Consider the following 13,057-nt stretch of genomic DNA (forward strand, 5'->3'; position numbering starts at 1 on the left):
ATAACGTCATCGACATAAGACAAATGGGATATGGCCGGCGCGCGCCTTGCACATCTATACTCCATATCGGGATGTGTGTCAACCAGCCTGTTCAAGCTCCTCGAAAGATAATCTGCAGCAAGAACGAACAACGATAACGGATCTCCCTGGCGAAGTCCCCTCGTAGACTGAAAGAAACCTGCCGGAGCCCCGTTCACGAGCACTGAGAACCAGCAAGAGGAGATGCAACGATCGACCATACTCACCCACCCCGGCGGGAATCCCATCCTCTCAAGCACCAGGAGGAGGAAAGGCCACTGCACTCGATCATAGGCCTTAGCCATATCTAGCTTGAGGGCCAGATTAGGCGACTTTGCCTTCTGAATGAGCGACCTGCCGATATCGTGAATCAATTCCTGAGCCAAGAGCACATTATCACTAAGCAAGCGACCCTTTACAAAACTGCTCTGGTTCGGCGCCACAACGTGAGGAAGCAGCGGCGCCAAACGCGATGTCAAGATCTTGGAGATGATCTTGTTGGTCACGTTGCAAAGGCTGATCGGCCTGTACTCTGCCCAGGTCGTCGGGCTTGCCTTCTTCGGCAAGAGAATGATGGTCGTGGCCGTGAAGCTGCGGGGCATGGGAGCTCATAAGAAGAAGTCCGCCACTGCTGCCACCACCTCTGCTCCTACGATGTCCCAACATTGCTGGAAGAAAAGAGACGAGAAGCCATCCGGTCCCGAGGCGCTGTCCCCACTGATGCCAAAGACCGCCGCCCTCACCTCATCGTAGTCGGGAACTGCACAGAGGCCCTCGCGGTCCACGGAGTCTAGGAGACCGCGCAAGAGATCAAGGTCCGGCTGCTCCAAGTGCTCAACGTCTGACGTGAGAAGCCGCTGGAAGTAGTCAACCGCCGACTGTCTGATGTCCTCCTCCGACGTGAGAGTCTGTCCTCCTGCCTGAATGGCGTGAATCAGGGACTTCACCTGCTTCTGTCGCACCCACCCGTGGAAGAATTTGGAGTTCCTTTCGCCTTCTGCCGCCCACCGAATGGCAGCCTTCTGCTTCTAGAAATCCTCCTCCATCCTAGTGCGGAGTACGTAGAGGGCGGTGCAACGGCTAAGCTCACTCCCGTCGTAAGCCGCCTGCGCAGCGGCAAGCGTCTCCTCTGTCTCCCTCAGCTTCTCAAAGATGTTCCCAAAGACCTCCCTGTTCCATCCCTTGAGAAAACCCTTAACTCTGCTGAGTTTGAACTGAAGATTAAGCATGCCGAAGAAGCCCGTCTCCGCCGTCCACACTCTGGCAATCTCATCCCTGAAAGTGTGATGCCGAACCCACATGTTCTGAAACCTAAACGAAGGCCTTCTGAGCCGTGAGCTGGCACCGCACTAGCAAAGGGGCATGATCTGAGGAGATCCTAGGCAAATGAGTTACCCTAGTAGCCGCAAAGGCGGTCGTCCAATGCTCCCCAAGAAGAACTCTGTCCAATCTCTCCCAGAGCCCACTCCTCGTCCATGTGAACGGTGGGCCATCAAAGCCTGGGTCCAGTAGCTGGCAGTCTGCTACGGCGTCGGCGAAGTCCATCATTTCTCCGTGCCTGTCTGTCGAGCTGCCCTGTCTCTCTTCCTCCAACAAGAAGATGTTGAAGTCACCACCAACAAGCCAAGGGGCCCTGTCAGTGGCTAGAGAGATGTCCCTGAGCTTATTCCATAGATCGTATCTCCCTTCCCTCGAGCACTTAGCGTACACTACGAAGAGATAGATTGAAAAAGGGAATATCGCAGCAGAAACTCGGACATGAAGGACCTGCTCAGAGTCGTCAATGACCTCGACCTGCCAGTCCCTGTGAGAGAAGATCCAAATTTTACAGTTTGTGTTCGAACACCTAAACTGCAACCCAAATCGCCTACTAAAGAAAGAAGGCCGGGGATCCGTCTGGGGCTCAAGCACCGCGGCAAACAAAACACTATACATATCGATCATATTTTTGAAAGTGCCCTGGGTAGTAGCGTTCGCTATCCCCTGGGCATTCCAGATCATGAAGTGAGAAGACATGGGTAACTCAGTAGGCTCCCGAGGCTGAAAGCCTCGCCTTCTTCGATGAACCCTCTGCGGGAAGGGAAGTGGGTCCAATGTACTGCAGCACCGGATCGTCGGGTTCAAGCCTCGTGTTCGGTACCTCACAAATCATATGATCCTGGTGGTCATCGCTGTCTACCTCAACCTCGGCATCATCCGAGGAAAAATCCTCCATGGCCCCGAACATGTTATCACCATGCACAACCATCGCTAGGGGCCCATAACCGAATCCGCGTGTAATAGAAGGCGAACGGGATCTAGAGCCCCGCTCATTCCCTGACGAGGACTCATCCGCCTCCATGCCCTGATGACCCTCTACCTCTGACACTGTCCTCGCCGAGGTCTTGTTCGCCTGTTTCTTCTTGCCCTTATTCTTCTTCTTGGCCTTATTCTTCTTCTTAGGCACGACGAAGCCGTCGTCCCATGCAACCTGAGAGCCCTCTGCGGCTGCTGAAGAAGGCCCGGGGTGTAAGACGGGGCCAGGGGCCGGTTCTATGATCATGAAGCCGTGTTTGCACCTCTCCTGACGCAATGGCTGTCCAACCTCCGGGGGAAGCCTCTCTGTCGGTTGGTACCTCGGGCCCTGAGGCTGTCTACTAGGGCATCCCTGATGCGACTCTCCCTCTCCACTGGGAGGAGGCCGGTTCTGTGGGGTCGGCCTTTGGAAGTAGTCCCTCTTGGGAGGCATAGGCCGCCTCCCGGATGCATAACACGTCGACGCCGAGTGACCAACGTGCTTGCATTCAGAGCAATATAGAGGGATCTTGTCCCATTTCACCTTCAACTTGACATGTTTCCCCGCAATATCGATATCAATCTCATCAACAATAGGGCGCGACAAATCAACCTCGACACAAATGTGAGCAAATGAAACGCGAGATCTAGTGATAGTGGCCCTATCTACTTGTACAGGTTTGCCTAGCATCTCACCAATCGCAATAAGAGACGACTCTTCAAATAAGTGAACAGGCAAAGCAAGTATGTTACACCAAATTGCGACAATAGGGATTTCAAAAAAAGGGTCAAAATCAGGAGTCCATTTAAAAACACGCATCGGGTGATGGTCAACATACCAAACAGGTGAGTTGTTAGGCCCATTCAATAATTTCACATAATCACTCATATCAGATAATTGAATAAAAATATGCTTCGCATTCAAGAAATTCCAAGACATAGCACCAACAAATTTTATATTACCTAGTGCCTTTTGGATTTGGTGGGCAGGGGGGATGGAGTGTGAAAATTTGCCGACGATGGCGGGACCTAAACGGCCTGCAAGAAGAGAAGTCTCATTAGCCGAAAAAAATAAACAAGGTTTACCTTCGACAATGCGGACTTCGCCTCTTTTATCCGCCTTTTCTCGGTCCAACAAAATCGGACCCTCTGCCGGCTGCCCCTTCTTTAATACATCAGCCATGGACCTCCCAAAATAAATGTTGGATCGATCCCCATTAGTTTCTGTCGAAGAAGACATATGTGCCTTTGAATTGTTCCCATGAACTTCTTTCTCCCTTTTATCTTCTTCGCTCATCAAAGCAGCCCAAGAAAGAGGAGGTGAATTAACCTTGTTGGCAGCAAAAGATGTCGTGTGTGAGAGTTGGACCGCCGGGAGAGGAGCAGCCGCTGGGGAGGCTGTCCGATCAGTAGGAGTCGGAGCTGCTGGAGTGAAATTGCAGCCGCTGAACGGAGGGAAATCCTCCATGTTTGAGGTCGCAAAGCCGTTAGGGGGTTGGGGTTGAATGAGTGGAATGGAATTAGCTTGGCTGGGCTATTTTTTGCCGGTGAAAATCGCGACGGCAAGGTCTTTGCCGGCGTCGGAGGCTGAATGGAAGTGACGAGGCAGAGGGGGGGAGTTGTTTTTAAAATTGGCAGCTTGTTTGGATTTGAAATGGTTTTTTTTTGGGCTGAGGGGAGGTGGCATTGGGTTGGTTAATTGAACTGGGCCGAAGGGGCTTTGGATTAATAAAATCCGAATTGGGCTTCGCCAAGATGGAAGGGGATTGATTGGTGGGGTGTTTATTGGGCTGGGAGTAATTTGGTTGAGAATTGGGCTGGGGCAAGGCTGGAGAAATTGCTGGAACTCGCGGCCCGAGAGCAGGGCCCGAATCTACCTGGTGAGCGACCAGGGATCGAACCTCCATGAGATCAAAAAGCTGGCTTTCTTCTGCAAAGGCAGCTGGTAGACGGTCCTGGGATCGATTCTCGGTGGGAGCAAGGAGCGCATGATCCTCTACATTAACCACTCCAATCACATGCCCATGCCTAGCTGTCAGCCGCATATCAGTTTCCGAAAAAATAGGCACGGGGCTTTGATTCCCGGTGCTACCTAAAGAAGAGGAATAAGGCTTTGCATTTAATGTGTACCCACTCTCCATGCAAGCATGCATGCTAGAAACCGTAGCCATGCCTTTCTCAACAACAGGCTGTTCCATCATCTCTGAAACCAAATCATCTCTTTCATGAATTGACGATGCAGCGCCTCCCTTTCCGAGATTTCCGTGAACTTGCACCTGCTCCAGACATGGGTCCTCACCCAAATGCTTTTCCTATTCACTCACGACTGAAGCGGCGCCGGAGCATCTACCCATCAACAATGCACATCCACCCATCAACAAAGCACCACCTCCCGTTCCCGGATTCACGTGGGAATGCTCCTTCCCCACGCGAGAACACTCCCTTTCAGTCATCATCATGTTCTCTCCCTGACACAGTGGAAATGCAGCGAGAGAGAGAGCTAAGTACTCGACCGCCTCTTCTGCCGTCACCGACGTTCCGACCGGCGATAGCTCTTCTTCGAAGTGGCCGTTTTTTGAGTCGAGGATTCTCTGATCTTCCATTTCCTTTTGAAACTCTTCTTCATCATCAAGCAAATCATCTTCATCAATCTCTTCCGCCGACATAGAGTGTTCGGAGACGTTCGAACCAATCTCGTCGGCGATCTCCGAATCTGGCTGCAAATCAACCTTTCTCGCTCCATTTCTTCCCATTATAGATTCAATATCTTTGACACGCTCTAAAACACCGCCATGCCGCTGGAGAGAAGAAGGCAGATGATGTTGCGATCGGTCCGCCATTGACGGCCGAACTTCAAGCTTTTCCGACCAGCTCCAAACTTGAAACTGAGACGAAGGAAAGACTCCACGACCACCACTAACACCTAGACCAGACCAGACACGACGAGAAGGCGGCCAGACCCGCCGGAAAAGAGGGAAGAAGTTGACGGCAATCTAGAGAGAGAAAGTGACGAAAAATAAAAATGGCCGGAAAACGGCCAAAAACACGACGACGACAAAAACTAAATCGGTAGAACAACTTCTAAGACTCAAACGAACAAGAAGAACGAAAAAACAAGAACAACAAACGTGAAAAAAAGGCGAAATCGGATTTTGAAAATACAAAGGGCTAGAGAGCATTGTGTGTTTTTAGTGTGTGTGATTTGCATGCAAGGGATTCATTTTTTTGATTCATTTTTTTTTGGTTCAGGGTTCAGGGTTTTTTTTTTAAAAGGGTTTAGGGTTTTGGGTTCAGGGTTTTTTTTTCAAACACCTTCACGGTGAGGGGTTAGTCGGACCCCCAACCTGTCTATATCAAAACCAAGAAAATGTCATACATTGGCCAAGCCCAAAAGTGACTTGGCCCACAAAGTAATGCATATCAAGAACTCTAACTAAACAACATGGATGTCCCCACAAGCCGGGTATTATCCATCTAGCAAGAGAACAAAAAACCAACAAGACAACATGGGAGGTGGCTAAGGGATAGCCAAGCCCAAAGGAAGTACAAAGCATACAAATCAAAAACCAGAACCAAGTGTACAAAAAATCATCGGTTTAGGGTTCAGGGGTTTTTTTTTAAATCAAACACCATCACGGCGGAGGGTTAGGCGGACCCCTAACCTGTCCATATCAAAACCAATAAAGTATCATACATAGACCAAGCCCAAAAGTGACTTGGCCCAGAAAGATGAAACGTATCAAACTACTAGAAAACACCCTAGGATGTCCCCACATACCGGGAACTATCCATCTAAAAGAAATAAAATACATGATAATAACATGGGTGATGACCAAGGGATGGCCAAGCCCAATGGAAGTACAAAGATGATAAATCAGAAATCTAAACCAAGTATAAAAACAGTCATCCATCTCGATATCTGAATCTGAAGTTCGGATAGCCCAGCTGGTCCATCCTCACAAGTGACTTCAAGTACCGAGGCGCTGTATCTGCATCATAGTAAGTGAGGGCAGGGGTCTGGACCCCCCTACCTGCTAGAAAATCTGCTGCCCGGTTACCCTCTCGGTGGATATGAGAGAACCGAACCTGCATCTGTGAGAGCAACATGCGAATGCGAGCCATATGATGTCTCACGTCCGCCGCTCCCCTGCGTCTGATGTGAACACTGCGACCACTGCTGCTGCGTCCATCTCAACCCAAACCTAAGTTGAGAACTCCATAGCCATCGTCAGCCCATGAAGAAGAGCTAAAAGCTCCGCCTCGAAGGCCGACGCAACTACAAGGGTCGTGCAAAAGGCCCTCAAAAGAGAATCGTCAGAACCACGAACCACTCCCCCACCACCAGCCTGTCCCGTCGAGGTAGAAAAGGCCACATCTGTGTTCAGCTTCACCCAAGGATCGTCGGGTAGATGCCAAAGCACGCTCAAGGACCTCAGAACTCGCCGGCGAGGAGGAACTGTAGGCATGAAGTCGACAGTCGGGGTGCAACCGCGCCAATGAAGGGGGACTAGCACGCCCGCCGCCACCAAAATCTGCAAATGCCGAATCACCTGACAAATAACATGGGATGAACGAAAAGAAACGCCGCGGTGCTTGCAGCTATTCCTCTCCGTCCAAATGAACCAATATACCAAGCAAGGAATGATAAAACTGATGTGTAGGGTGGGAGCCCTGTGAGAGGACCTCCACCAAAATCCTAATCTAAGTGCAATATCAGTGCACGTGTGAATGTGTGTGCCAATATAAGGGAACCAGCCATCGAAGTAGTCCCAAACAGATCCCGCCAACGGACTCGACACAAACAAATGCTGAAAAGACTCGACTGAAAAGGAAGAGACACAACACAGACACTTGGATGCGAGAGAGATACCACGGGTTTGAACATAACACTCAACAGGGACCCTCTGGAGGAGGAGACGCCAGATGAAGATAGAAATGGTCGGGGACAGCCCAGCATTCCAAACCATGCGAAGTCCGAAATGTCTAGGGGACCGTGTCCGGATGAACTCCCAAGCTGAGGCCGTCGAGAACTCGCCATCGCCAGTGAGGCTCCATCGCATCACATCCCGCCTACCCACCTCAATCGGAACAGCCCTGATAAGATCCAACACATACAAAGGCACACCATACAATGCCAAATAATCAAGCAATTTTTCCACATGCCAAGTATGATCACGGCAAAACCTAGAGACCTCAACGGCAGGAAGATCAGTCCCAGGCTGACAATAGGTCCAAAGGGGTAGATCCCCGACCCACACGTCATCCCAAAAACTAATCCGCCCTTCGCCGAGGGACCACCTAATGAGACCATGAACCTGACCCCTAATGTCCGTGAGACGATGCCATATAGGACTATCATGCACAGAGTAAGGAGAAATGAAAGCACGACCAGCATGGAAACAATACTTGCGCATGGTGAACTGCGCCCATAGTGAATCCTGCGTGAAAAATCTCCACCAGAGCTTGATGCTGAAAGCTTTGACGAGCTCACGGAAACAACGGATGCCAAGGCCTCCCTCATCCAACGGCAAGCAAATCTTCTTCTTCCAGCTAACCCAGTGAATCTTCCTCTGCTCCCCAACCGTGCCCCAAAAGAACCTGGCCAAGATCTGCTCCAAGTCCCTCTTCCAGTACTCAAACGGCTTCAAAACATGGAAGATGTGAAGAGGGATAATGACAAGGGTGCTCTTGATCAAAGCAAGGCGACCTCCAAGAGAGATCTCTCTGTCGGATATCTAAAAGGTAGTCGGCCTTCAGCCCTCCCTTATAGATAGGGACTCCTAGGTAAGTGAAAGGGTTTAGGGTTCAGGGGTTTTTTTTTTTTTTTTTTTTTTTTTTAAAATTAACTTCATATATTAATATCATATATATGAAGGAGGAAATTACAAATCAACTCCTATAACAAGGAGGAAAGACAAATTACGCCACCCAGGGTTCGAACTCGAGACCTCCAGGATGGACGCGGTATCCAGCACCCTTTACCGCTAGGCCAAGGGGCTTGGATGGTTTAGGGTTTTTTTTTTTTTTTTTTTTTTCAAACACCATTACGGCGGGGGGTTAGGCGGACCCCCAACCTGTCCATATCACATCAAACGATAAAGTGTCGTACATTGACCAAGCCCAAAAGTGACTTGGTCCACAAAAAGAGATACATATCAAAAAACTTATCTAAGCTACTAGGATATCCCCACAAGCCGGGTATTATCCATCTAGCAAACGAACTAATAAAGCACATAATAACTTGGGCGATGACCAAGGAGTGGTCAAGCCCAAAGGAAATACAAGAAATACATATCAAAATCCATAACAAAAATAAAAACTCATCCATCTCGATATCTGAATCTGAAGTTCGGATAGCCCAGCTGGTCCATCCTCACAAGCGACTTCAAGTACCGAGGCGCTGTATCTGAATCATAGTAAGTGATGGCAGGGGTCTGGACCCCCTACCTGCAAGAAAATCTGCTGCCCGGTTACCCTCTCGGTGGATGTGAGAGAACCGAACCTGCATCTGTGAGAGCAAAATGCGAATGCGAGCCATGTGATGTCTCACGTCCGCCGCTCCCATGCGTCCCGAAGTGAACACTGCGACCACTGCTGCTGCGTCCATCTCGACCCAAACCTGTGATGAGAACTCCATAGCCATCGTCAACCCATGAAGAAGAGCTAGAAGCTCCGCCTCGAAGGCCGACGCAGCTACAAGGGGCGTGCAAAAGGCCCTCAAAAGAGAACCGTCTGAGCCACGAACCACTCCCCCACCACCAGCCTGTCCCGTCGAGGTAGAGAAGGCCCCATCTGTGTTCAGCTTCACCCAAGGATCGTCGGGTGGATGCCAAAGCACACTCAAGGACCTCAGAACTCGTCGGCGAGGAGGAACTGAAGGCATGAAGTCGACAGTCGGGGTGCAACCGCGCCAATGAAGGGGGACTAGCACACCCGCCGCCACAAGAATCCGCAAATGCCGAATCACCTGCCAAATAACATGGGAAGAACGAAAAGAAACGCCGTGGTGTTTGCAGCTATACCTCTCCGTCCAAATGAACCAATATACCAAGCAAGGAATGATAAAACTGATGTGCAAGGTGGGAGCCCTGTGAGAGGACCTCCACCAAAAACCTATTCTAAGTGCAATATCAGTGCACGTGTGAATGTGTGTGCTAATATAAGGGAACCAGCCATCGAAGTAGTCCCAAACAGATCTCGCCAACGGACTCGACACAAACAAATGCTGAAAAGACTCGACTGAAAAAGAAGAGACACAACACAGACACTTGGATGCGAGAGAGATACCGCGGGTCTGAACATAGCACTCAACAGGGACCCTCTGGAGGAGGAGGCGCCAGATGAAGATAGAAATGGTCGGGGTCAGCCCAACATTCCAAACCATGCGAAGTCCGAAATGTCTAGGGGACCGTGTCCGGATGAGCTCCCAAGCTGAGGCCGTCGAGAACTCGCCATCACCAGTGAGGCTCCATCGCATCACATCCCGCCTGCCCACCTCAATCGGAACAGCCCTGATAAGATCCAACACATGCAAAGGCACACCATACAAAGCCAAATAATCATGCAGTTTATCAACATGCCAAGTATGATCACGCCAAAACCTAGAGACCTCAGCGGCAGGAAGATCAGTCCCAGGCAGACAATAGGTCCTAAGGGGGAGATCCCCGACCCACACGTCATCCCAGAAACTAATCCGCCCTTCGCCGAGGGACCACTTAATGAGACCATGAACCTGACCCCTAATGTCCGTGAGACGATGCCATATAGGACTATCATGCACAGAGTAAGGAGAAATGAAGGCACGACCAGCATGGAAACAATACTTGCGCATGGTGAACTGCGCCCATAGTGAATCCTGCTCGAGAAATCTCCACCAGAGCTTGATGCTGAAAGCTTTGACGAGCTCACAAAAACGACGGATGCCAAGGCCTCCCTCATCCAACGGCAAGCAAATCTTCTTCTTCCAGCTAACCCAGTGAATCTTCCTCTGCTCCCCAACCGTGCCCCAAAAGAACCTGGCCAAGATCTGCTCCAAGTCCCTCATCCAGTACTCAAACGGCTTCAGAACCTGGAAGATGTGAAGAGGGATAGTGACAAGGGTGCTCTTGATCAGAGCAAGGCGACCTCCAAGAGAGAGATGTCTGTGGGACCAGCTGTGAATCCGGTCCACCATCTTCTGTCGGATATCTAAAAGGTAGTCGGCCTTCAGCCCCCCCTTATAGATAGGCACTCCCAGGTAAGTGAAAGGGAGGAATCCCTGCTGGAATCCACTCACCTCTGCCACCTCGGCCGCCCAAGAGTCGAACTTCTGAAAGAGATAGAAGTGACTCTTTCCCTTGTTCACCATCTGGCCCGACACGGCAGAATAGTGGTCAAGACAATGTACCAACCTCTCCACGGACTGTCTGTGCGCCCTGACAAAAATGACAATGTCGTCGGCATAAGACAGATGGGATATGGCCGGCGCGCGTCGAGCACATCTATACTCCATATCAGGATGTGTAGCCACAAGCCTGTCCAAGCTCCTCGACAGATAATCTGCAGCAAGCACGAACAAAGACGGCGATAACGGATCTCCCTGGCGAAGTCACCTCGTAGAGTGGAAGAAACCTGCCGAAGCCCCGTTCACAAGCACAGAGAACCAGCACGAAGAGATACATCTCCTGACCATACTCACCCACCCCGGCGGGAATCCCATCCTCTCAAGCACCATGAGGAGGAAAGGCCACTGCACTCGATCATAGGCCTTCGCCATATCTAGCTTGAGGGCCAGATTAGGGGAGTTAGCCTTCTGAATGAGCGACCTGCTGATATCATGAATCAATTCCTGAGCCAGGAGCACATTATCACTAAGCAAGCGACCCTTGACAAAACCGCTCTGGTTCGGCGCCAATACTAGAGGAAGCAGTGGCGCCAAACGCGATGTCAAGATCTTGGTGATGATCTTGTTGGTCACATTGCAAAGGCTAATCGGCCTGTACTCCGCCCAGGTCGCCGGGCTTGCCTTCTTCGGCAAGAGTATGATGGTCGTGGCTGTGAAGCTGCGGGGCATAGGGGCCCCCAAGAAGAAGTCCTCCACTGCTGCCACCACCTCTGCTCCAACGATGTCCCAACAGTGCTGGAAGAACAGGGACGAGAAACCATCCGGTCCAGAGGCGCTGTCTCCACTGATGCCAAAGACCGCCGCTCTCACCTCATCTGAGTCCGGGACTGCACAGAGGCCCTCGCGGTCCACTGAGTCTGGAAGGCTGCTCAAGAGATCAAGGTCCGGCTGCTCCAACTGCTCAACGTCTGTCGTGAGCAGCTGCTGAAAGAAACCTACCGCCGACTGTCTGATATCGTCCTCTGACGTGAGAGTCTGTCCTCCTGCCTGAATGGCGTGAATCCGTGACTTCACCCGCTTCTGTCGCACCCACCCATGGAAGAATTTGGAATTTCTTTCGCCTTCTACCGCCCACCGAATGGCAGCCTTCTGCTTCCAGAAATCCTCCTCCATCCTAGTGCAGAGTACATAGAAAGCGGTGCATCGGCTGAGCTCACTCCTATGGGCTCCTGTGGGATCCCCGTCGTAAGCCGCCTGCGCAACGGTAACTGCCTCCTCTGCCTCCCTCAGCCTCTCGAAGATGTTCCCAAAGACCTCTCTGTTCCATCCTTTGAGAAAATTCTTCACTCTGCTGAGTTTGAACTGAAGATTGAGCATGCCGAAGAAGCCCGTCTCCGCCGCCCACACTCTGGTGATCTCATCCCTGAAAGTATGATGCCGTACCCACATGTTCTGAAACCTAAAGGATGGCCTCGGAATCTGGGTAGTGAGCTGGCATCGCACGAGCAAAGGGGCATGATCTGAAGAGATCCTAGGCAAGTGAGTCACCCTAGTAGCTGCAAAGACTGTCGTCCAATGCTCCCCTAGAAGGACTCTGTCCAACCTTTCCCAGAGCCCACTCCTCGTCCAAGTAAAAGGTGGGCCATCAAAGCCTGGGTCCAGGAGCTGGCAGTCTGCAACGGCGTCAGCAAAGTCCATCATCTCTCCGTGCCTATCTGTCGTACTGCCCCGTCTCTCTTCCTCCAACAAGAAGATGTTGAAGTCGCCTCCAACAAGCCAGGGTGCCCCGTCAGTCGCTAAGGAGATGTCCCTGAGCTTATTCCACAAATCGTATCTCCCCTCCCTCGAGCACTTAGCGTACACTACGGAGAGAAAGATTGGAGTAGGGAATATAGCAGCAGTAACTCGGACATGAAGAACTTGCTCGGAATCGTCGATCACATCGACCTGCCAATCCCTGTGAGAGAAGATCCAAATCTTGCCGTTTGTGTTCGAGCACCTAAATTGCAACCCAAAGCGCCTACTAAAGAAAGAAGGATGGGGTTCTGTCTGAGGCTCAAGCACTGCGGCAAACAACACACTATACATATCGATCATATTCTTGAAACTGCCTTGGGTAGTAGCGTTCGCTATCCCCTGGGCATTCCAGATCATGAAATGGCTAGACATTGGAAACTCAGCGAGTTCCCGAGGCCGATAGCCTCGCCCTCTTCGGTGTACCCTCTGCTGGAGGGGAAGGAGGTCCTATGTACTGAATCACCGGATCTGAGAGTTCAAGCCTCGTCTTCGGTACCTCACAAATCATATGATCCTGGTGGTCATCGCTGTCTACCTCAACCTCAACATCATCAGAGGGAAAATCCTCCAAGGCTCCGAACATGTTGTTGTCATGCAACACCATCGCTAGGGGCCCGAACCCGAGCCCAAGTCGAAGTGTAGGAG

General features: G+C 51.0%; 1 protein-coding gene across 1 annotated transcript; it reads right to left on the minus strand.

Annotated features, from left to right (window-relative positions):
* Window positions 1-5,914: 5,914 nt before the first annotated feature.
* On the minus strand, window positions 5,915-12,784 carry LOC121754887. Its single transcript, XM_042150178.1, has 5 exons — window positions 11,744-12,784; window positions 11,434-11,662; window positions 10,568-10,830; window positions 10,308-10,360; window positions 5,915-5,954 (listed from the first exon to the last, which is right to left on the minus strand). Exons 1-5 carry the CDS (start codon window positions 12,782-12,784, stop codon window positions 5,915-5,917), a joined length of 1,626 nt encoding a protein of 541 aa, XP_042006112.1.
* Window positions 12,785-13,057: the final 273 nt, after the last annotated feature.

Source organism: Salvia splendens, chromosome 11 (genome assembly GCF_004379255.2).
Source record: "Salvia splendens isolate huo1 chromosome 11, SspV2, whole genome shotgun sequence".
NCBI classification, from domain to species: Eukaryota; Viridiplantae; Streptophyta; class Magnoliopsida; order Lamiales; family Lamiaceae; genus Salvia; species Salvia splendens.

Coding starts and splice junctions, on each gene's coding strand:
- LOC121754887 (XM_042150178.1), bottom strand. CDS start 12,784: ATGTCTAGCCATTTCATGATCTGGAATGCCCAGGGGATAGCGAACGCT. Junction 11,663..11,743: donor AGGCTGCCATTCGGTGGGCG/GTAGAAGGCGAA, acceptor CACGCCATTCAG/GCAGGAGGACAGACTCTCAC. Junction 5,955..10,307: donor TTGGAGCAGATCTTGGCCAG/GTTCTTTTGGGG, acceptor TGATATGGACAG/GTTAGGGGTCCGCCTAACCC.